Source organism: Nomascus leucogenys, chromosome 6 (genome assembly GCF_006542625.1).
Source record: "Nomascus leucogenys isolate Asia chromosome 6, Asia_NLE_v1, whole genome shotgun sequence".
In the NCBI taxonomy this organism is placed as follows: domain Eukaryota; kingdom Metazoa; phylum Chordata; class Mammalia; order Primates; family Hylobatidae; genus Nomascus; species Nomascus leucogenys.
This window is the reverse complement of record NC_044386.1, coordinates 619,972-642,310: the sequence shown is the minus strand read 5'-3', so window position 1 is coordinate 642,310 and position 22,339 is coordinate 619,972. Positions and strand designations below refer to the sequence as shown.

Sequence of the window (22,339 nt, the reverse complement as noted above, 5' to 3'; positions counted from 1 at the left end):
GAGGGACCACATGGGTGCCAAGTGTAGACACTGCCTGTGTGTGGGAAAGGGGCATCAGGAGAGCAGGGCGGGGGTCATGGACGCCCTCAGCTCCAGGCAGCAGCCAACGCCGGCATCTGTGCCAACCTCGCTTCTGTCCCTTCATCCGCCAGAGGTGGACAGAGCAACGGCATTGAGAGCAAGATGAGGAAAGTTGAGGAGCTGATGGCAGATCCCCCACGAGGGAGGCCGAGCTGATGGCAAATCCCCCCGCGAGGGAGGCCGAGCTGATGGCGGAGCCCCCGCGAGGGAGGCCGAGCTGATGGCAATTCCCCCCGCGAGGGAGGCCGAGCTGATGATGGAGCCCCCGCGAGGGAGGCCGAGCTGATGGCAGAGCCCCTGCGGGGGGGGCCGAGCTGATGGCGGAGCCCCCGCGAGGGAGGCCGAGCTGATGGCAGAGCCCCCTCGGGGGAGGCCGAGCTGATGGCGGAGCGCCTGTGAGGGAGGCTGCGTACTTCGTAGTGATAAGAGAGGAAGGGGGACAGAAAGAAGGCAGGTGGCCGTGGTGTCCTGGGAAGACGTGAGCGCTGGCCTCGGACTCCGCAGGTTAAACACGGGCAGCAGGGGCAGGAGGCTGTGCTAACCAAGAGGAGGGCGGCCCTGGGCGGCTGCGGGGAGAGGAGGCCCCGCGTGAACGGCTCTGCCCCATCCTGTGGGCTTTGGTGTCTGTGGTCTTAGAGACCCGCCTGCTTTCCTGGATGAAGAGGGGAGTCCTGTCCAGACAGTAGGATGACGATGAGGGGTCTTTACTCCCCACAAGTGGGCTCAAGCCCAGGAGGACTGGGAGCAGGGTAGGGCGTGTCCGCTGCCTGGAGAGGCTGCTGCTTTGGCAACCTAAGCTGTGAGAGGGAGGCAGTACGAGGGAGCAGCAGTCAGGGAGCCCCTCACGCCCGGAGCCACCCCTCACCCCTGGATTATCCAAAAGACTCTTGGAGGGAGGAGGAGCGCCCGGAAGGAAGCTGTCCCCGCACCGCGTCCTCGGAAGACTGCGGCATTCATGCTCCGGCCTCCAGTTGAAAATAGAAAAAGGGATTTAAACAAGCTTCGGTGAACATAATACAATGGAAAAGATTAAAGGAGGTTAAAGGATACTTTAAAAAAATATATCATAATGGCGGAAAGACCAAGGGAAGATGGTTTAGGCAAAGTATGTTCCAGGAACTGCTGCCCAGAATCGGTTTTTCTGGATGGATTATTCTCTGCATCTTTTGAGCAAAGACCAGAGACTGGGAGTGGTTTTGGTCTCACGTCTACAGCATGGACATCGCTTTTGGCTCAGATTTGCAGGAGACCTTTGGAGAAGGGGGGACTGCAGCCGAGGTGGGGCTGGGCTCCTCCAGGGCCTCCTCAGCCCGAGTTCCCTTTGGGTGCAGAGATCCAGGTCCCTGAGCCTGCAGGCCCTCCTGGGTGCCACGGCACTCTCACGGCTCTCCCCTTCCCTGGCTTCAGTGCCTTTGCCTAGCATGGTGCCATGGAGACCCCAGCACAGACCATGCCCAGGGCCCCCTGAGCGGACCCAGCCCGTGTGCTCCTTGGCTGGAAGGGAGCCCTGTCTGAATGAGGTAGAGTTGGGAGGTGCGGGCAGAGGCCCCAGAGCTGTGACACTGGAGACGCCGTGTGACCTTCACGCTCTGCTGGTAGGCTTGGGTGAGTCACACCGCGTCTCTGACCTCACTTTCCCCACTCGTGAAAAGAGCTGGTTCCCCCTCCTCACAACATCGTTCCTTGTGGGGATTAAATGCAATCACGTTTGCAAGAAGCGCTGCCTGAATTGTCGGGCGGTGTGATGATGGGAATGTCCCACGGCCACCCCTCTACAGCGAGAGGCCTGGAGACTTGGGGGGGTGTCACAAGATGGGACAGAGACGGGAGCCTGAGCTTCCAGGTGCGGTCGGGAGTGGGGTTTGAGGCCAGCGTCGGGTGGTGGCCAGGTGTTCTCTCTCAGTGGACGCCCACGCTGACCTATCACCTCCACCCTGCGGGCTCCAGATGCCTCGAGCATCCCCACCCCGGCCCCTGCACCCCCCCACCTGCCCTGCACGCCCCCGCCCCTGCCCCAGATGCCCTGCGTGTCCCCGCCCCTGCCTCCCCTCCCGCCACCTGTCCCACACGCCACCTGTGCCCCTGCACGCCCCACACCTGCCCTTGCGTGCCCCCTGCCCCTGTGCCCCACACTCCCGCCCCTGCCCACCCCGTGCACACCCCCTGCCCCCGTGCCCCCACACCTGCCCCCGCGCCCCCGCTGCTCCTGCATCCCCACCCCCACGCCTGCCTGTGTGTCTCCCGGCAGGTTCTTCTTCAGCACTGTGGCCTCGGCCACAGCTGGCACGCTCTGCCTGATCGCCATCCTGCTGTACGTCCTCGTCCAGTACCTCGTGAACCCCAGGGTGCTCCGCACGGACCCCAAGTATGAAGGTACGTGGCCGCCGCTCTCGGGGGCCCTCATCCTCGCCTCCAGCCATCTTCCCGGGTGGTAGTATCGGGTCTGGGGTGGTCGGCCCCTCTTGCCCCAGGCAGGCTCTGACCCGGGCCGATGGCAGCAGCCCAGTGTCCACATGGCCCAGCAACCCCCAGCGCGCAGGAAACAGGCTCAGGGAGGGCGCTGGCCATGCTGCTCTGTGGATGCTGCCAGGTCGTGTCAGGCGAGAGAGAGTGGGGTCCACCTCTGCCCCTGCCCTCTGCAGTCAGCCCTATAGCACCTGTCACACTGTCCCGTGGGGCCATGTAGCTGTGGGAGGGTGGGGGTGCCCGTCCTGCAGGAGCAGCCCATGGGGAGGGAGAGCGGAGGCAGCACTGAGGGTGCTGGGCTGTAGGCTGCGGGGTGCTGAGGCTCTTGGCCAAGTGGGCCCGGAGCCTGGGCCTCGGGAACCGATGCCTGCACTGAGCCACTGGAGAGATGTGGCGGTGAGGACTGTGGGCTCCAGAGGCGAGTCCACGCCTAACCCGGATCCCGTGATGCCAGCATCCTCGGGAAATGGGCCTGCGGCTGTGACTTAAGATCTGAGGTGGGATGGTCATGCTGGGATGTCCCAGGGGGCCCAAATCCAGCCATGAGTGTGCTTATAAGAAAAAGGAGAGATACAGAGGGGAGGCGGCCCCGTGAAGATGGAGGCAGGGGTGGAGTCACACAGCCACAGCCCAGGGTTGCCCGGAGCCACAGGAGCTGGCAGAGGTGGGAGGACCTCCCTGGACCCTGCGGAGGCAGCATGCCCACCTGTCCTGCAGCTGGATGTCAGAGCCGTGCCTCGGACTGCAAGAGTCTGCTGTGGAATGCAGAGGCAGCGAGCACACCTGTCCTGCAGCTGGACGTCAGAGCCCTGCCTCGGACCGCAAGAGTCTGCTGTAGAAGCTGCCCCCACCTGCCACCACTTGATGTATTTATCACAGCAGCACCGGAACCCTGACCAGGAGGACCTGGGCCAGAGAAGCCCCTCCGGGTGCAGGTCAAGACTGCCAGTCTCAGCCCCAGGTGTGTCTGCACCCGCACTGCACACGGCCCAGGTGGCGAGAGAGGGAGGATTTGCCTGCCCTCGTTCCAGAGCATTCCAGAGCCAACACAGTGTGACATTTTTTTCAAGGATGAGCTTTGCCAGCTCCATGTGGAAGGCCCTAAAGCTCCTCCTTCCACTTCAAAGCGTGACTGATGCCTCCAGGGCCTCACAGCCGCTTCTGAAGCTCTTTCTGAAAGCCAGCTCCACCCTGGCGAGGCCCTGACCTCAGCGGACCCAAGCCCAGGACGATGCCTGTTGCATTCTTCTTCCCCCTGTAGCAAGTCACCTTCCCCAGCAGCCTCCACGTTGTCTGGGCTCACACTGTGGGGGATGCCAGGAGAGAGTGAGAGGGCAGAGGTGGCCGAGATGGCGTGTGCTGGCTTCTCTCCTGGAACATGCTGCTTCCACACGGCAGTGCCAGTGTCTCCGTGTGAGTTCATCGATTGTGTCCTGAGCGAATTCCTGGGTTTGCTGTTCCAGATGATTCTGCAGGGCTTCAAAACCAGCAGGGCCCTGAGCAAAGCAGCTCCTTGTTCTCGTGGCTGAACTCATCATGATGTCACTGGCTAAGGGGGGCAGCATGGGGTCCAGCCCAGCCCAGCCCAGGCACATTGAGCTGAGGTCCCGTCGGGCCAAGTGTGGTGTTTGCCTTCTAGGATGGCCCCCGAAGCCGCCAGTTCCAGAGAGGCTCCGTCACCCAAAGACATCCATGCTGAATCCAACCCTCTGCCATTCTGCCTTGGCCGGCCCTCTGCCGTTCTGCATTATGCCTGATTTTTGGAAGTGTGGTTTTGAGTGTTGGCAGCCCAGTGTCACAGAGGACCATATCTTAGAAATGACCCCAGGCGAGAGCTGTGGCTTTCCTGTTCTATTTGAAGGCAGCTGTTTTAAGGTGCAGAGGGTCCAGGGACACAGTGTGGGCCATGAGGAAGGGATGGGTGCTGGGGCCCGGCAGAGCTGGCAGGCGCTGTGACCCTGGCACTTAGTGAGGAAGGAGTGGGTGCTGGGGCCCAGCAGAGCCAGCAGGCGCTGTGACCCCGGCACTTAGTGAGGAAGGGGTGGGTGCTGGGACCCTGGCACTTAGGAAGGGGTGGGTGCTGGGGCCCTGGCACTTAGTGGGGAAGGGGTGGGCACTGTGACCCTGGCACTTAGGAAGGGGTGGGTGCTGGGACCCAGCAGAGCCGGCAGGCACTGTGACCCCGGTACTTAGTGAGGAAGGGATGGGTGCTGTGACCCCGGCACTTAGTAAGGCATGGGTGGGTGCTGGGGCCCTGGCACTTAGTGACCCTGTTGGAGCTTCACCTCCCAGGTCCGTAAAGCAGGGATCATGAAAACCAACTAGGCAGCAGGGCCCACGGGGCACTCAGGTAAGGGAGGCGTCCACCTGGGCAGGGAGGCATCCCTCGCGCCGGCTGTCCCCACAGCGCCCCATCCCCAGCAAGATCTGCTCTGTGACGTCCACCTGATGTGTCACCCGTCAGCAGGTGCTGGACACGGTGTCTCTCACTTGTCTCCACAGATGTCAAGAATACGAACACGTGGCTGCTGTTCCTCCCCCTGTTCCCGGTGCAGGTGCAGACCCTGACAGTCGTGATCATCGGGATGTTCGTGCTCCTGCTGGACCTTCCTGGCTTGGTGCACCTGGGCCACCTGCTTATCTTCCACATCTACCTGAGTATGTCCCCCACCCTAAGCCCCCGATCCCCCCAAGCCTGGGTGGTCAGGGCTGCTCATCTTACACCTTCACTTGAGCATGTCCCTAACCCTGAGCCCCCCACGACTGGGGCCAGAGTCTTTGCCCCCCATGTGCGCATGTGTTCAGGGTCAGCCTTTCCCAGAAATGAGATCATGGGCAAAAAGGGCAAATCGCAGGAAGAAATTAAATCCATGAGGGCCCAGCAGGCCCAGCAAGGAGCTGAAGTCACTCTGAGACCTGCAGGAGCGGTGCCGGGTGCTCGAAGTAACAAGTTTAAAATGTTCAGAGACAGCGGAATGGGCTCTATTAGGCAAGAACAGGACATTATGAAATAAGAACAGGTGGACTTAGAAAAGCGCCAGTAGAAATTCTAACAATGAAAAATATTACAGGCAGGTCACCCGCTAACCAAACAACTGAAGCGAGAGCTGGTGGTCTTGCTGAGTCTCACCGTGGGCACAGCGGTAGGTGGTCAGTCATGTTGCTGAACGAGGGAGGGCAAACTCCCCAGCCCCAAGGAAACCTCTTGTTGGAAGTAACCACCTCCCTGCTCCTGGCACCAGCTGTTTTGGTCATGGTGGGCCAGCTGCAAAGCGTCTTCTGTTCTCTAGGCAGTGGTGGCCCCGAGGCTGTGGCCTCTCAGGGGGTTTCTGTGGACGTGGGCAGCAGAGTGTGTCCAGGCCAGCCCCCAAGAATGCCCTGCTCCCAACAGCTTGGCCAACCACTGGTCAGGGCAGAGGGAGTCGGGTGGGTCAGGCTCTGGGCTCACCTCCATCTCCAGAGCAGCCCGTGCCTGCAGTTGTGGCGAGAACGACCAGCTCAGAATGAACACACCCCACCAAGAGCCTCCTTGTTCATAACCACAGGTTACCCTACAAACCACTGTCCCCACACAACCCTGGGAATGTTTTAAAACACACACCTCTAACGCACATCTTACAGTCACTGTTGTCTTGCCTGAGGGTTGAATTTTTTTTTAATGAAAGTGCAATGAAAATCACTAGATTAAATCCTACGGACACAGTGCTGAATGTGGTGTTTTCAGAGTTTTAATTTTGGATGTCAAGGCCAGTGCCTGTACAGAGTAGGTGCTTAGGATATGTTTACTGAGGCTGGGCGGGGTCACGTTGTAATCCAGCCTTTGGGAGGCGAGGCGGGCGGATCACGAGTCAGGGATCGAGACCACAGTGAAACCCGTCTCTACTAAAATACAAAAATAGGGGGGTGGGGGCCTGTAGTCCGTACTCGGGGGCGAGGCAGGAGATGGCGTGACCGGGGGCGGAGCTGCAGTGAGCGAGATGCGCACTGCACTCAGCTGGTGACAGAGCGGACTCGTCTAAAAAAAAAAAAAAAAAAGATATGTTTACTGAATGCAATGGAACTAAAGCCTCAGATGTAACTTCACGGAGTCGCACGTCTGCCTTGTAGAATGTTACAGGCTGCCTGTTCCTGAAGCTGAAACCGTTAAGAGTGAGAAGTCATTTGGGCCTCCTTCAAAACTCTCCACCCCTCTTAGAATCAGGAATAGTTTTTAAAGTACTTTCTAGAATTATCTAGCAATCTCTCTTATATTTAAGTATTTTTGGGTTTACCACCTATGAAGTCTTTTCTGGAGTTTCACTCCACCCAGAATTCATCATGTCTCCTTACCAGGAAATCTCACCCTCAGATGCTTAGAATCAGGGTGAGCCCCCCCACAACAGGAGAATCGGCCGAGGTTGGGCCCAGGCCACATGGTCTTATCCACATGTGCCGCAGATTAACGGATGCTCCAACTGCCCAGTAATACAAAGTCTGCGCTTGTCATTTTTTTCCAACTTTCTGTACAAAATGTTTCCCCCTGGTTAAAATAGTGAATACCCACTGTGTGCGGAGCACGTGGGGGGCTGCAGGCTGCTTTGGGTGAGGCATGGTCACCTGCACGCTGGGGGAGAGGATGAAGAATGAGACACAAGTGTGGATGGCCTTTGTGCTGTGGAGAAGCTGGCCCTTGCCTCAGGCGGCAGAGGAGCAGGGAAGCGCAGTGGGCCTGAAGCCATGCGGGGCTGGGAGGGGTGGCCTGGTCTGTCCTCTGAGCCAGGCACTGCACTTGCAATGGGCTCCTTGAACACAAAGCTCAGAACAGGTGTGGCAGAAACATGAAAGGACAGGCAGGTGGCTACTGTGGGCGGGAGGCAGGATTCCTGGAAGCATGACGCCCAGGCCTGTCCCCGCCCCCGTGACCCAGAGCCTCCCTGGGCAGTGACTCCAGGACGGCCAGGAGCTTCTCCACTTCACAGGACTGGAGAGGCTGTGGTGAGACACATCCTGTGAGGGCTGGGCTGGCCGCAGGCAGCTCCACAGGGCGCCCACCGCCAGATGCTCCTCACTGCAAATAGGCCTCTGTGGGCGGCCGTCCCAGTCTCCAGAAATAGTCACAAGACATCAGCTCTCACGGTGTTTGTGTTCAGGTAAAGAAGCATGGAGAGTTTGGTCTCTCCATGGAAGCTTGTGGCTGAAATAGGTGCAGAGCCCATTTTATTAAAGTTTGTTAAGACGGCTCTTTTAGATAAATGGCTGTCTCAGGTTTTGCTTTGCTTCCCTGGGCTGCTTTGCTGCCTGCAGGGCAGGCCAGGTGGATGGGGCTCTGGCCGGCCTGCTGAGCTGTCCTGTGGGCACCGTGCAGGGCTGCAGGGATGGTGACCTGTCTCAGCCCCATCAAAGGCGGTGCTGAATGGCACTCACAGCACTCATGTTCACCTCCTGAGCCTAGGGCTCTGAGCACCCTCAGGAGTGTGTGGTCCCAGGACCTGCTAGCCAGCACCTCGGGGTGGCCGCCACACTGTGTGGTCCTCCGACTTCGGGGTCTCTGTGCATCCCCCAAGGTGCGCCCCACCCAGTGTCCAGATGTGAGGAACCCCACAGGCCACCTGGACCCTCAGACAGAGCAGCCCCTCCTGAGCTGGCCTCTCACCCCTGCCAGCGATCCCAGGGGATCTGGGGCAACCTCTCAGGCTGCGTGGTATGGGGGACCCAGGTCTGTGAGAGGCAGCTTCTCCTCTGACACCACTAACAATGCAGCTCAGTGAGGCCTTGGCAGGCGGAGGGGCGTGGATCAGCACCGGTCCCCAGGTCACAGCTGCAGACCCTTCCTGCTGACCATCAGCTAGCTGCAGACCTGGGCCCACAAGGCACCTGCACCCATCCTGGCCTCACAGGGCCTGCGTGGTGGGCGGAGCAGCACTTCCTGCGCAGGGGCCTGGTCAGTGGCGCTGGCCGCCCTGCTGAGCTGTCCTGTGGGCGCCGTGCAAAGCTGCAGGGCTGGTAACTTGTCCTGTTCCTCCTTTTCCCTTTCCAGAGGCCAAGAAGATGACCACCTTTGAGTATCTCAATAAGACCTGCAAAGAAGAGAGTTCAAAACATCAAGCAGCGAGGAAAGATCCACATGTGCAAATGGAGGAAGGATTTCTCCAGGTACCACCTGTCTCTCTGCTCCATTTCTCGAGGCCTGGGACAATGTCTAAGGTCACTCTGTGGTTGGGACCTCTCAGCCACGCTCCTTTACTTCAGGGCTGATGCAGCCCATGGACTCTGCTGTGAGTGTGTGTGTCGGTGTGTGAGGCTCTGTGCATGGGTGTGTCTATGTGTCTTTGTGAACATAAACACCAGTCATGCACCAGTGACTTCCTAGTGCAAAGATAGGAAAGGAACTGAGTCTCCTGGACATTTCTATACTGCATTATACATCTTCCAAAGTTGAAATGTGCTTTTTGCGTCTTTTTTTTTTTTTGAGACAAGAGTCTCGCTCTGTTGCCCAGGGTGGAGTGAAGTGGTGAAATCTCAGCTCACTGCAGCCTCCACCTCCTGGGTTCAAAAAGTTTGCCTGCGTCAGCCTCCCAAGTAGCTGGGATCGCAGATGTACGCCACTACGCCCGGCTAATTTTTGTATTTTTAGTAGAGACATGGTTTTGACATGTCAGGCTGGTCTCAAACCTCTGGCCTCAGATGATCCGCCCGCCTTGGCCTCCGAAAGTGCTGGGATTACAGGCATGAGCTGCTGTACCTGGCCTGAAACATGCTTTTTAACTTAAGGAAGTTAGTTCCCTTTCCAGTTAAGTGACATGAATTATTATAACTAACTCAAGAAGACATAGAAAGTCTAAATAGACATAGAACAGCCAAGAGACTGAACTACTAATTTAAAATCTCCCAGTGAAGAAAAATCCCAGGCCCTGTAGTCTTCATGCATGAATTCCAGCAAAGATTTTAAGAAAAAATACAATATACCACCTACACACAGACTCTCTGAGAACACAGAAGGAAGCAGCACTTCCCAACTCACTCAGCAATGCCACTGTCCACCTGACACCAAAGCCAGATATTCATAAGCCAGTATGTTCAGGAAACACAGGCAGAGATCACTGATAAGACCTTGGCAAACCAAATCGAGCAGCACGGGGCTGAACTGTGCACTGTGGCCAAGTGGTATCACTCCAGGGGGAAGCAGTGGCTTAAGGCCTAGAAATCAATTACTACAGCTCAGCACGTTAGTCCGATAGAGAACGGTAACCATGCGATCATGCCAATCAATGCAGAAAAGGATTTGTTAACAGCAAGTTCCCATTCATGATTTTTAACAAATCTCAGTGACCTGGGAATGATAGGAAAGCACCCTGTGTACCTGACATGACATTTCCTGGTGAAAGGCTGGTGACCCTCTCTTGGAGGCTGGGCACAGGTGATGACGCCCCTTCCTCCTACTTCTGATGTCGCAGGAACGTTCTGGCCAGCCCAGTGCAGCAGGGGAAATGAAGGCACACAGAATACAAAGTATAACTGTGTTTATTTGCAGGCAACGAAACCTAAAAAGTGTGTTTTAAGACCTAGTTAAGATAATAAAATCGCTTAACAAGGATGTGGGGCACATATTAAAATACACATCTCTATCCACCAGCAATGAAAAATCCGGGTTATATTTTTAAAACTTCCTTTCACAGTCTAATAAAAAAAAAATTTAACAACCCTTGTGCAAATGTGTACACTGAAAGCTACACACCATGACTGAGAGAAGTCAGAGACGCTCTATTAAGTGAAAAGGTATACAGCATTCATAGATTGGAAAAAAATACTATTAAAAGAGCAATTTTCCCCAAAACTGATCTACAGATTTACCACCATCTCTGCTGAACCCCAGCAGGCTTCTGTTTTAGCAGAAATGACAAGGGGGTCCTAAAATGTATATGCAAATTCAAAAGACCTAGATGACTGTACTAGCCAAAACGATTTTGAGAAAAAATAAAACTGGAGAACTTACACAACCAGACTTGAAATTTTACTCTAAAGCCGTAGCACTAAAGACGGTGTGGCGCTGACATAGAGAGAGACATAAAGCTACAGTAATAAAAACAGTGGGTGCCGACAGAGACAGATACAGAGAAATGGACCAGAAGAAAGGTCCAAAGTTAAAGCTTTCATTTATGATCAATTGACTTTAACGGTACTAAAATCATTAAATGGGGAGAAATTATAGTTCAACAAGTGGTACTAGAACAATTGGATATCCACATGGAAAAGAAAAAAGAATGATTGAGTTATTCATACCTGTACAAAGATTACCCGGGATCACTTCATTTCCCACAGAAAAATTAGCCCCAAATCCATCTGACACCTAAACTTAAAAGCTGAACATAGAACACTTCGAGAAACAAGCATAGGATGAAATCTCTGTGATCTTTAGTGAGACAAAGCTTTTCTTTGATCTGACACCAAAATCACTGCCTATTAAAGAAAAAAAATCATAGTTTGGACTTTACCAAAATTGAAAATATTTGCTCTTCAAAAGTCACCATTAAGTAAATAAAAATACAGGCACACGAGAGATATTGCAGGTTTGGTTTTAGAAAGCCACAATAAAGTGAACATCTCCGTAAAACAAGTCACATGAATTTCTGGTTTCCCAGTGCTTATAAAAGTTATGTTCACATGACATGTGGGCAACAGCATTATGTCTAAAAACTATGTATCTGAATTAAAATGCTTTATTGCTAAAAGCTGCTTACACAGACGCTCGAAGTGAGCACACGCTGCGGGGAAAATGACGCCGACAGACTTGCTTGACCAGGGTTGCCACAAACCCTCAATTTTTAAAAACACACAGTGTCTGTGAAGTGCAGTAAAGCAAAGCACAATAAAGCAAGGTGTCCGTTCCTGTGCAAATCACAGGCAAAATATTTTCAGGTCTTAGACTGATGTCCGGAATACACAAAGACACAAAGAGCTTTCAAAGTGCAATTGTAAAAAAACAACAAACAAACAACATAAAAAGCAAACAAACAGAAAACCCAGTTTTTCAAATGGGCAAGAGGGCTGGGCACAATGGGAAGCACCTATAATCTCAGTGCTTTGGGAGGCCAAGCAGGAGGATTGCTTGAGGCCAGGAGTTCAAGGCCAGCCTGGTCATCTCTACCAAAATAAATAAAAATACATACATACATATAAAAAGTGGGCAAAAGATTTGAACAAACTCCTTACCAAGGTGGATGTATAGATATGTGGATGCCGCATAAGCACATGGAAAAAAAGGCTCCACATCATTCTACATCAGGCAGCTGCAAATTAAAACCACAGTCAGATACTACCACACACCCAGGAGAATGCCTGTCATCAAAAAGACAGACACCACCGAGGGTTGGTGAAGTTGTAGAGAAATTGCAACTCTCCTGCGTTTTTTGCTAGTGGGAGTTAAATGAGGGTGTAAAGTGCCACCACATTGGAAAGCAGTTTGGCATTTCTTTAAAAGATAAGTGTCTAATATATGACCAGAATCCCACTCCCAGTTTCTCACCAGAGAGAAATGAAAACGCGTGCACGTGTAAGTGGTTCTGAGATCTGAACTCAGGACCCAAGAGAACTCCAGGTAGCATTCCTCAAAACCCACGAATAATAGACGTGACTTTTATGTAAGAATCAGCTGCATGTCAACAACTTTTTTCATGTGACGAATTTTCATTTACCCCACAGCAAGGAGACAGCGCCCTGGACTCATCTGCAGAGGGGTAAGTTGCAAGCTTCCTGCAGTAGCTTGGTCACTCTGAAGAATAGCTATATTCTTTTCTTAACTCAAATGACTTTGGAAAATAATTCACCTATGATGAGACATTTTGAAATCATGGGATGATGCAGTGGAAGATAAAATAGTTTTGTTTAATGTTGTTAAATTATACCAAATTATCTCGATGTGCTTGTCTTACTTGCAGAAACTACATTCTCCACTCCCTTTTTCATAACTAACATCTAAACTAACGCACAAGAATAAGACCCGCTTATTTATTTCTACATCTCTCCATGAACACGTGTGTAGTTGTGAGTCTGAATGTATTTCTTATGATCTCTAATAGTGTTTCATAGAAATTGTAAGTTCTGAGAGTCCAACCCGTTCCTGAGTCAAGGTGCTAAGTAAATGGGAGCACTGGGGGTGCCTTGACCCCATAGCCCCACCCAACAGGGCCAGTGTTGGCTTCACAAACAGGGTTTCAAGAAGCGTCTTGGAGCCAGTGTTGTGCAGTGCAGGTCATTTTATTTTGGAGGCCGTCTAAGAGTCGAAGGGCACGCGCATTTTCAATCTTCACAGACTCTTTCTGATGACTTTCCCAAAAGGGTGGAGCAGTTCACACTTCATTCAACCCTGTGGCTCTTTTCAGCATGAGATACTAACAGTGTGCTTAGTTTTATTCAAAGAAAGTGTATATTTTAATATGCATTTCCTTACTACAATTAAGACTGAACATTTTTTCATGTTTTGACCATTTTACAATTTTTCTTTAGTGAATTAACGTTCAACAGTTGGGTTATTTGGATTATCAAACGTAACAGCTCTTTGCATATTAGGAACCGTATGGGATCTTTCACGGTGTAGAGGTTGTGAACTTTTCTGAAGCCACATTTGTAAACATTTCCTTTTGTCTTGCTTTAAAAAGTCTTCTTTATTCTAAGGTTATACAAATACCCTCCAATAGTCTTTGTTAATACAGTCCTATTTTTTATTTGTTACCTTTACATTTTGACTTTTCAGGCCAGATGGCATTTATTTTTGTATTTAGTAACAGAGGAGCTAAGGTTATTTTATCCCAACAAAGTAGCTATTGGTTTTTCACCTCGTGTATTAAATAATGCTCCTTTGCCCTCATACTGAAAGGCCCTTTTCTGGCTCGCTGTGTTTCCCTGAAAACAGGCCTAGGTCTGTATCTGGATGCTCACCTCTCTTGTCCCATGGGTCTGTGTCCTGGAGCTGCACCATCTCTTTAAATTATAGAACCTTATTTAGCTACTATATTTTAATATCTGGCAGGAAAACCTCTGTCTAAATTTTTTTTCCATTTTTCATTTACTTTAGACAATTCCTACACATTTATTTTTAAATATGAGCTTTAAAATCACTTTGTCTGGTTCCAAGAAACATGAAATTCAAACTGGAGTTGCATTAGGCACAGCGCTGCCCTGGGGAGGGGCCTGCATCACAGCCCCCACAGAGAAGCAGCAAAGCGTTTGAATTTCACTTTGAACTATCATGGAACTGTGGTCCTGTAAGTAAAATATAACAATGCTTTCTCTGTGATGCATTTTGGACAAGATTAATAGAAACCTAAGTATAACCAGAATTGTAAACTTCCACTCTAAAACCAAAACAAAATGAAAAACAAGAAATTTTAATGATTGCCAAGTCAACATATATACATTGTGGGAAATTTGGGAATGGCAAAGATTCCCAGGTAAAAATGAGAGTCATGTAGAGTCCTTGACCCACCCTTAGCCACTGTGGGCACCTGGACTGGCATTTTCCAGGTCGTCCTTTTGAATGATTTTTCTGTGCATGATGTGCATAAAGTGCTGATTTATAAAATTACAGTCACCTTGTACAACTGTTTCAGAGCCTGCTTTTTGAACTTCAAATATTGTGAGCATTGTTCTCTTAAAGGAAAAAAGAATGGCTTGTATGGGTATAAATCATCCCATCTTTGGGATCTGTTATGGTCCCCATTTCTGGAACAGTATGTTGATTTTCAGTCCAGTCTGTGCTTTTCCGACAGACTGAGGAGCTACCCTCGTGTGGAAAGGATTAAGATGCTGGAAGTGGGATAAAGACAATGCGAGTTTACAGGTCCTCTAGATGCAGTGGGCAACAAGACACCCATCGCCCATCTTCTGTTGCAGGAAATGTTTGCCCGGCCACCTGGCAGTTTGGAACAGTTGCCCACATGGACAGCTGACACTCACAGCCATGGTCTTTACTGCAAGCCTGGCGTCGCCCATCACAGAGTTCCTCCACATCAGGAAAGACAGCTACATCCCATGGCACTATGCCAATACCAAAAAACCCAGTCACTAAACGCCTGTGGAGAGTGAAGATGTGAAGCACAGTCAGAGTTTAACGGGAGTTTAGGGGAGAAGGGCACACAGTATCTGCTCAATGGTAGCTGTCAGGCTGGTTCACAGGGAGCATTTCTTCGAAATGGTCCATCACAGCCCGTGTTGGGTGATTAAATGGGATGTGCTGAAGCTGAGCAGACGGGATGCAAATGTGGATACACAGCAGGGCCCCACAGCCTTCCTGTCTAACTTGAGGGGGTTCCCATTAGCTCGTGTCCACCAAGTGGCTGGTGTTAGCTTCCCATTTGCCACAGCAAATTACTACAAATCCAGGCGTTCAGCACAGCACTCCGTGTCGGCTCCGTGGGTCTCAGGCCTGGGCTAGCCCAGCGGCTCTGTGCCTAGGGCCTTGCAGGGCAGGAGGCATGGTTGGTGGCCGGAGTCCTCTCTGAGGCTCCTGTGGAAGAATCTGCCCCAAGCTCATTCTGGACGCAATGGGAGTCATGGCTCTCTCAGGCTCCACACAGCCCCCCTCGAACTTCCCGTCAGCACTGGGTGTCGCATCCTCCCCCTGCTTTCGGTCTCCAGGTTCTTCCTCCTCACTTCTCTGTTTTTCGAGGCTCAGGTGATTACATGGGGCCTGCGTGGATAATCCAGGTCCCTCCTCCTGTCTTAGTGTCCTCTGTCTGCTTCAAGAGATTGCCACGAATGGGTAACGCTGTGGGCTCCGAGGCGCCACTCTGTCCATTTGCCAGTGAAGCAGGCTACACTGACGGAGGACACACACTGGCTGAGGCTCTGCTCTAGTGCGGGGCCCGCACAGTGGGAGGAGGCCCTGCTTTGCAGTGTCCCAAGTGCGAAGGAGTCGTGGTCCTTCACATGGGAAGCTCTTTCTGTTTCCCACTGTGCAGTAACCCGGCAGCACTCACACAACCTCCTGGGAGCTGCTGGTCTCCAGATTCTGAGACACGTGGGCCCCACAGCAGTGGTGCTTACAGGACACGCTGTAGCTTCCAGGGCCACTCTGAGCCCCCCACAAAGCTGGGATGTGTTTCTCTCCTTCTGCTTGCCTCGACAGAGCCAAGGCCAGGAACTCCCTGCAGATATCCAGGTGCCTCTGTCTGTTCTCCAGTACTGTACTCCCAGAAGGGGGTTCGACGGCACAGGTAAGTTGCAGTCACCAGCCATGCACCCTGAGGACAGGGCCATGTGCAGAATGTGTGGTCTGAGGTCCCCCAAGCTGAGGTTAAGGCAGTATTCAGAATGGAAGCACTCTGTGTCCAAGGGTGCTGCTCACATGGGAATGATGGTGGGTGGAGCACAGAAGAGAGATGGAGTGAGAGGCAGGAATGCTTCCCAGCTGTGGGTGACAGACGGGTACCAAAGCGGGAGCCCCCAGCACTGGAGCGCCATCATCAGGCTGTGGTGATGGGCAGATGCCCAGGGCAGGCTCTGAAGTGCCCAGAACATGCAGCGAGGGACAGTGCTGTGATAAAGGATGGAGGGAAATTGGTAGCCATGGCAGAAGCCACGTGCTGTGGTTTTAAAATAAAATGCTCAGGAAGGACTGTGTGTAGGAGACAGGTGGGAATAGAGATGTGTGTGTGGTCCCGTGTGCACGTATGTGGGGATGTGTTGTTATGTGGGTGTGGTTTTGTGTGTGGTGTGTGGTCACATGTGTATGTGTGTGAATCGTGTGTGTTTGTTACATGGACTCTGTGTCCGTCCTTCACAGGAAAAGCCCAACACGGCTGCCGGCTTTAGGGCCACGTATTTCTGTTCCTGCTCTGGGACCGGCTTCCAGCAGTTTCTACTGGGTCATTATTTATTTTTTGGAGATGGAATCTCACTCTGTAACCCAGCATGGATTACAGTGGTGGGATCACGGCTCACTGCAGCCTCCACCTCCCAGGCTCAAGTGTTCTTTCCACCTCAGCCTCCCGAGTAGCTGAAACTACAGGCATGTGCCACCACACCCAGCCAATTTATTTTTTATTTCTTAAGAGATGGGGTCTCACTCTGTTGCCTGGGCTGGTTTGGAACTTCTGGTCTCAAGCAGCCTCTGGCCTCAGCCTCCCATAGCAGGGGGATTACAGGCATGAGCCACTGTGCTAGGCTGTGGGGGAAGGCTTTTGAGCAGGCTTTGTGAGGCAGCCAGCTTCTGGAGGTTACAGGTGTCTTCTCCTTCCCTGTTGGGGCAGGACCACCTTATGGCACTTCCCCAGGACTTCAGGGAACAGGCTGCTGAGACTTGGAAATGAAAAGGGATCACCCCAGCCTGGAGGAACAGCGACGCTGGTGTCCAAGCCTTGCCCCTTGCCTGCACTTCCAGCGAAGATTTGGAGACACACTCAGTGGAAACCGATCGAACCCCCAGCCTGTCCCCGCCCAGACTCAGCTCCCAAAGTTCCCTCACTCCGTGTGGCACACGGGCTCACGGGATTTTCTCTATCTGCAGTCGTCTGCATGGACACCTGCTGCTGGGTGCAATCTGGAGTCCCCTCGGTCTCTCTGCAGCGTCTCGATGTAGACGATGATTTACAGTCACCCTCGCGTGAAGCCACATGACGCCTGGTCTGAGGAAGAGAAGATCCGCTCAGCATCGCGTTGAATCCCAAGTCTGCATCTGCACGGGCTCCAGGACAATCCTGTGAAAATAACCCCGTTGGTTCATTGTTCACATCGGGGAGGAGAATTCCATCAGAAAATGAGTGTGACTTCACTGACACCCGCGTCCGTGGCACAGCCCTGTGCTGAGCTCCACAGACCTACAGTCCATCGCCTCCCCTTGGAGTGGCCCACGGCTGCAGACAGCGTTGTCCAAAGAAGACACCCTGAGTAGATGAATGGAACAAACTGGAAACTCCAGAAACAAGCCCTTCTTTACATTTCTGGTGTTTGGCTTAAATGGAAGGTGCCAAGGCGAGGCAATGGGGAGACATGGAAGCGTTTTTAATGAATGTGCTGTAGCAGCTGCATAGCCACACGCCAAACACACACACACACAGCTCAGTACCACCTAGAAAGCAATGCAGAACCTATCACAGACCTCATATTAAGAGGGAACAACTTAACATTCCTACAAAAATCATCGAATATCTTTGTGATGTTTTAGGCAAACTTTTCTTCGATATACACCAAAAACACTATTTCAGAAAAAAATGATAAATTTGACTTTAAACATTTAAAATCATTCTTTCAATTGTCACCATTAAGAGAATGAAGATATAAGCCACAGACTGAAATAAAATATTTGCAAGTCATATACTTGTATCGGGAATATTTAAAGAACCATGGAAACTCAACAATAAGAAAACAGCTCAGTTTTTAAATGAGCAAATGAGTTGACCATACTCTTCACCAAGGCAACCATATCCATGAGAAATAAAGCATACAAAATAGTTCTCGACATCATTTGACATCAGGGAACCACAAAATAAAACTACAAAAGATACCACTGCACCCCTATTAGAATGGCTGCAAGAAAAACGAGTAATGATACCATCCAGGCATGGTGGTTCACACCTGAAATCCCAGAGCTTTGGGTGGCCCATGAGGCAGGAGGATGCCTTCACGCCAGGAGATAGAAACTATTCTGGGCAACATAGCAAGACCCTGTATCTTAAAAAATAATAATAATTAAAAAGAAGATGATCAATACCAAGTGTTGGTGAAGACGTCGGAGAACTGGAAGTCTCATCCATTGCTCATGGGGATGGAAAATGATGCCACATCGGCGAGCAGTCTGGCAAAGCTTCAGATGCTGAGCATATGCTTATCATACGACCCAGCACTCCCACTCCCAGGTTCTTACCCAAGAGCACTGAAAACAACATGTGTGTGCACACGGAGCAGGTGTTTTTCTTTGCTAGAGCTTCCACAAGCAGGAACCACACATGGGGTGTTGGAACAAGAAATGTATTTTCTCACATATCTGGAGGCTGGAAGTCCCAGAGCACAGCGTCTGCAGGGTTGGTTTCTCCCAAGGCCTCTCTCCTTGCCTTGTAGACGGCCACCTGTTCTCTGCGTCCTCCCACAGCCTTCTCTCTGTGTCTCTGTCATAATCTCCCCTTCATAAAAGGACACCAGTCACTCTGGACTAGGGCTCACTCTAATAGCCTCATCTAACATCCATTACCTCTTTCAAGGTCCTGTCTCCACATATAGTCACATTCTAAGGTACTGGGTGTCAGGATGTCAACCTATGAATTTGGAGGGGGATATAGTTCAGCCCATAGTACAAGGATTGGGAGGAAGGGTGCTGTGCCACCACTGAGATCCTATTCCATGATCCAAGGATTGGGAGGAAGGGTGCTGTGCCACCACTGAGATCCCATTCCATGATCCAAGGATTGGGAGGAAGGGTGCTGTGCCACCACTGAGATCCCATTCCATGATCCAAGGATTGGGAGGAAGGGTGCTGTGCCACCACTGAGATCCCATTCCATGATCCAGGCAGCCTTGAAGTACCATTACTCAGAACTATCAGAACTGACTAGTAATGAACTTGAATTTTGTTTAAGAATAAGTTTAATGTCAACAAGGTCTTTGTTCATCCTCTGAATTTTGCTTCACTTCCCCCCACAGGAAGCAGATGATGGCCTGAGTACATCTACACTTGGGTAAGTTTGTAAGTTTAATGGGAATGTTTTATCTGTCTGTACACTTGCCTTAACTCAAATTACTTAGGAAAATATGTCCTCTATTTAACGTGTTCAAATAATTTGATGACATAATGGAAAGTAGAAATGCTTCACTGAACATTTATAGCCATTCATGTTGCTTATTGCACTTATCTTACTTGAAAAAATTATAGAATTCTTTATAACTAACATTTGAACTTATGCACAAAAATAAGGCCAAGCATAGTTATTTTCTTTCTTTAAATGCATGTAATGCTGTGAGGCTGAATGTTTTTTAATGTTTCTAATAGTGTTTCATTGAGAGTCAGGTCTTGTCATTTCAACTCTAAATACATCCACTGATGACAGCCCTGCCCCAACACTGCACAATTCCAGCCCCACTGCACACCACTTTTTCGCCCTCCAAACTACAAAGCTGAAAGAAGACAGTTATAAGGAGGACCATGATCCAGTTTTAAGCACACATTCTAAAGGGTACCCTGTTCCCATGGTGAAATAAAATTGTGCAGCCGTGATAAATGCATATTCTTCCCAGAGAATCTCAAGTACGGGCTACATTTCTCACAGAACACAGAGTCATAGGAAAGCTACTCACACATGATGCTGAGTAAATTATTTACTCCTTGTTTGCCATTTCATTTTCCTTTCCATAAAATGAACACATGTTAACTTTATATTTTAAAAAGCAACTTTATACAACATTTCCCAGAGTTTCAGGGTTTAGGTATTGGGCTCCTACACTCTACAGTAAGTTTCATCTAGAACCATTTAATACAACCTAAAAGAAAATGAAATGGAAGGTAAGAGTCATGGCTCAAACCACCCCAGGTGCGCAGACACAGGCACGCGCACACACACACACTCTCGCACGCAGTCACACTCTCTCACACTGACAAAGCCTCCTTCCTGCCTTCACCTCACATCCCAGTCCCCACCCTGCCTGCCATACTCCTCCTGTCACTGCAGGGAGTCCCAGCTGGCCCCACAGAGGAAGCGCCCACCCCAGCCTGCACAGAACAGCCCCGTCATCTCTGGGCACCCAGCAGCTGCAGCTGTCCTGGCCCAGGACCTCTGGGGTCTCTGCCACCATTCCAGTAGGTCATGCTGCCCAGGGGGTCAGATGGCCAAACCGGGGAGGGCCCAGTGGACACATGCCCAGAGACACGGCCGACATTATTCAGGGACGGTGTGTGAGGGAGGCTGCTCGTGCTGGGAACAAGGAGCACCCACACCTCATGGCTCAGAGCTGCTGGGGTTCCTCTAGAAGCACCCGGGACCCCAGACTGCTGAGGTCACTGCATGCCTCCCGGTCTCCCCCTCACAGATGAGTGCACCCAGCTGGCCTCATCCTCCCAACCCAGCTGCCCTGGATCATGGAGCAACATTTATTTTTTTATTTTTTATTTTTTTTTGAGACAGAGTCTTACTCTGTCACCCAGGCTGCAGTGCAGTGGCACAATCTCAGCTCACTACAACCTTTGCCACTTGGGTTCTCACAATCCACCCACCTCAGCCTCCCAAGTAGCTGGGACCACAGACTCATGCCACCATGCTGAGCCAACTTTTGTAGAGATGGGGTGTCACGATGTTGCCCATGCTGGTCTCGAACTCCTGAGCTCAAGCGATTTGCCCACCTCAGCCTCCTACAGTGCTGGGACTACAGACATGAGCCACTGTGTCTGGCCATGGAGCAACATTTAGATGGGGGAGAATTTAATACCTGACATACACTTAGAACTTATAACCTTATTACATGCTCATTGTATCAGTTTGAATACGATAGTACATGAGTTAAAAATATTCTGCACCTCCCTTCCTGAATACCACCTCAAAATGCCATTTTAATAATAGAGGGTAAATACATGTTTTTGCTCTATGCAGATTCGCTCACGTTGACCGGTTAACGTATACCATATGAATTATTCTGCAGCTTCCTTTTTTGATTTCTTCAACAATGTGGCATGGATTACGCTCATGACGTTTCATATAGATGTGTTTTATTCTTGTCAGGAACTTCACCCTCTCATGATGTGCACATACCGTGGCTTAGTCAACCATTGTTCACTACAGGATATGAAGTTTATGACCAAGTTTAGCTTTTTGCAAACAGAATTGCAAGAAGCACGTTTGTGCCAATGTTGTCAGATACTGACGATATTGTTTTGTTTCTGTAGAACACTGAAAAGTCAAAGGGCATTTGCATTTTAAATCCTCATAGTTTCTTTTTGCTTACTTTACCAAAAGGTTAGAACAATGCAAATTTCCTTCAATTTCCTCACTCTTTTCAGCACCAGATATTAGCAGGGTATTTTTAGTTTTATCCAAATAACAGTTTTAATTATTTCAATGTGCATTTTCCTTATTACTAATGAGACTGGACATATTGTCATTCTTTTTTTTTTTACCCTTTCACAGTTCCTCTTATATGAATTAGCTTTTCAAATGTTTGCACACTTTTAAATGGAGTTGTTTGTATTGTCAATATTAAGTGGTCTTTGCACATTAGGGATAATAATTCTCTGATCTGTGTGTTTCCAATGTATTTCTTTCAGTCTGTCTTTTAAAATTTTGTGTTTATCATGTCTTTTGCAATGTGAAGGTCATACATTTTTGTGAAGTTAAAGTTGTCAAATGTTCTTGTCTTGCTTTAAAAAGTCTTTCTTACTCCAGGGTTACACCAAAATCATCCAGAACTCTTTGCTGATATTTTCATAATTTTTCTGTTTTGGTTTTCCCTATATTTTGATTTTCAAGCCATCTTGGACTTATTTTTGCATACAGGGAGAGAGCTGAGGTTACTTTATCTCGAAGACTTAACTAATGATTACCACCTCATTTATGAAACAATACACCTTTCCATCTAATTCAAAGGCCCCCTTTTCTAGTGCTTGCCATAAGCACTAGACTCAGATCTGTTTCTACACGTTTATTTCTGCCTTGTTGATCTGTGTCCTAAACCGTGCTGTTTTAATTCCTGGACCTTCCTGAGCTACATTTTAATGTCTGACAGTCACATTCTCAGGTTTTTTCATTTCTAAAAGTTTTGACAATTTTTAAACTTTAATTTTTTCATATAAGTTTATTTAAAATTTATATGGAAAATACATTTTGTTTCAGTTCCAGGA

At 50.3% G+C, this 22,339-nt stretch overlaps 1 protein-coding gene across 1 annotated transcript in view; it reads left to right on the top strand.

The window, feature by feature from the left end:
- Positions 1-22,339, top strand: part of LOC115835427 (probable palmitoyltransferase ZDHHC11B) — a 51,227-nt gene that overhangs the window by 13,589 nt on the left and 15,299 nt on the right. Inside the window, 6 exon segments of the mRNA XM_030813880.1 lie at positions 2,330-2,454; positions 5,050-5,205; positions 8,564-8,679; positions 12,226-12,260; positions 15,650-15,737; positions 19,159-19,193. Of these exon segments, the coding sequence (XP_030669740.1) occupies positions 2,330-2,454; positions 5,050-5,205; positions 8,564-8,679; positions 12,226-12,260; positions 15,650-15,737; positions 19,159-19,193 (555 nt within the window).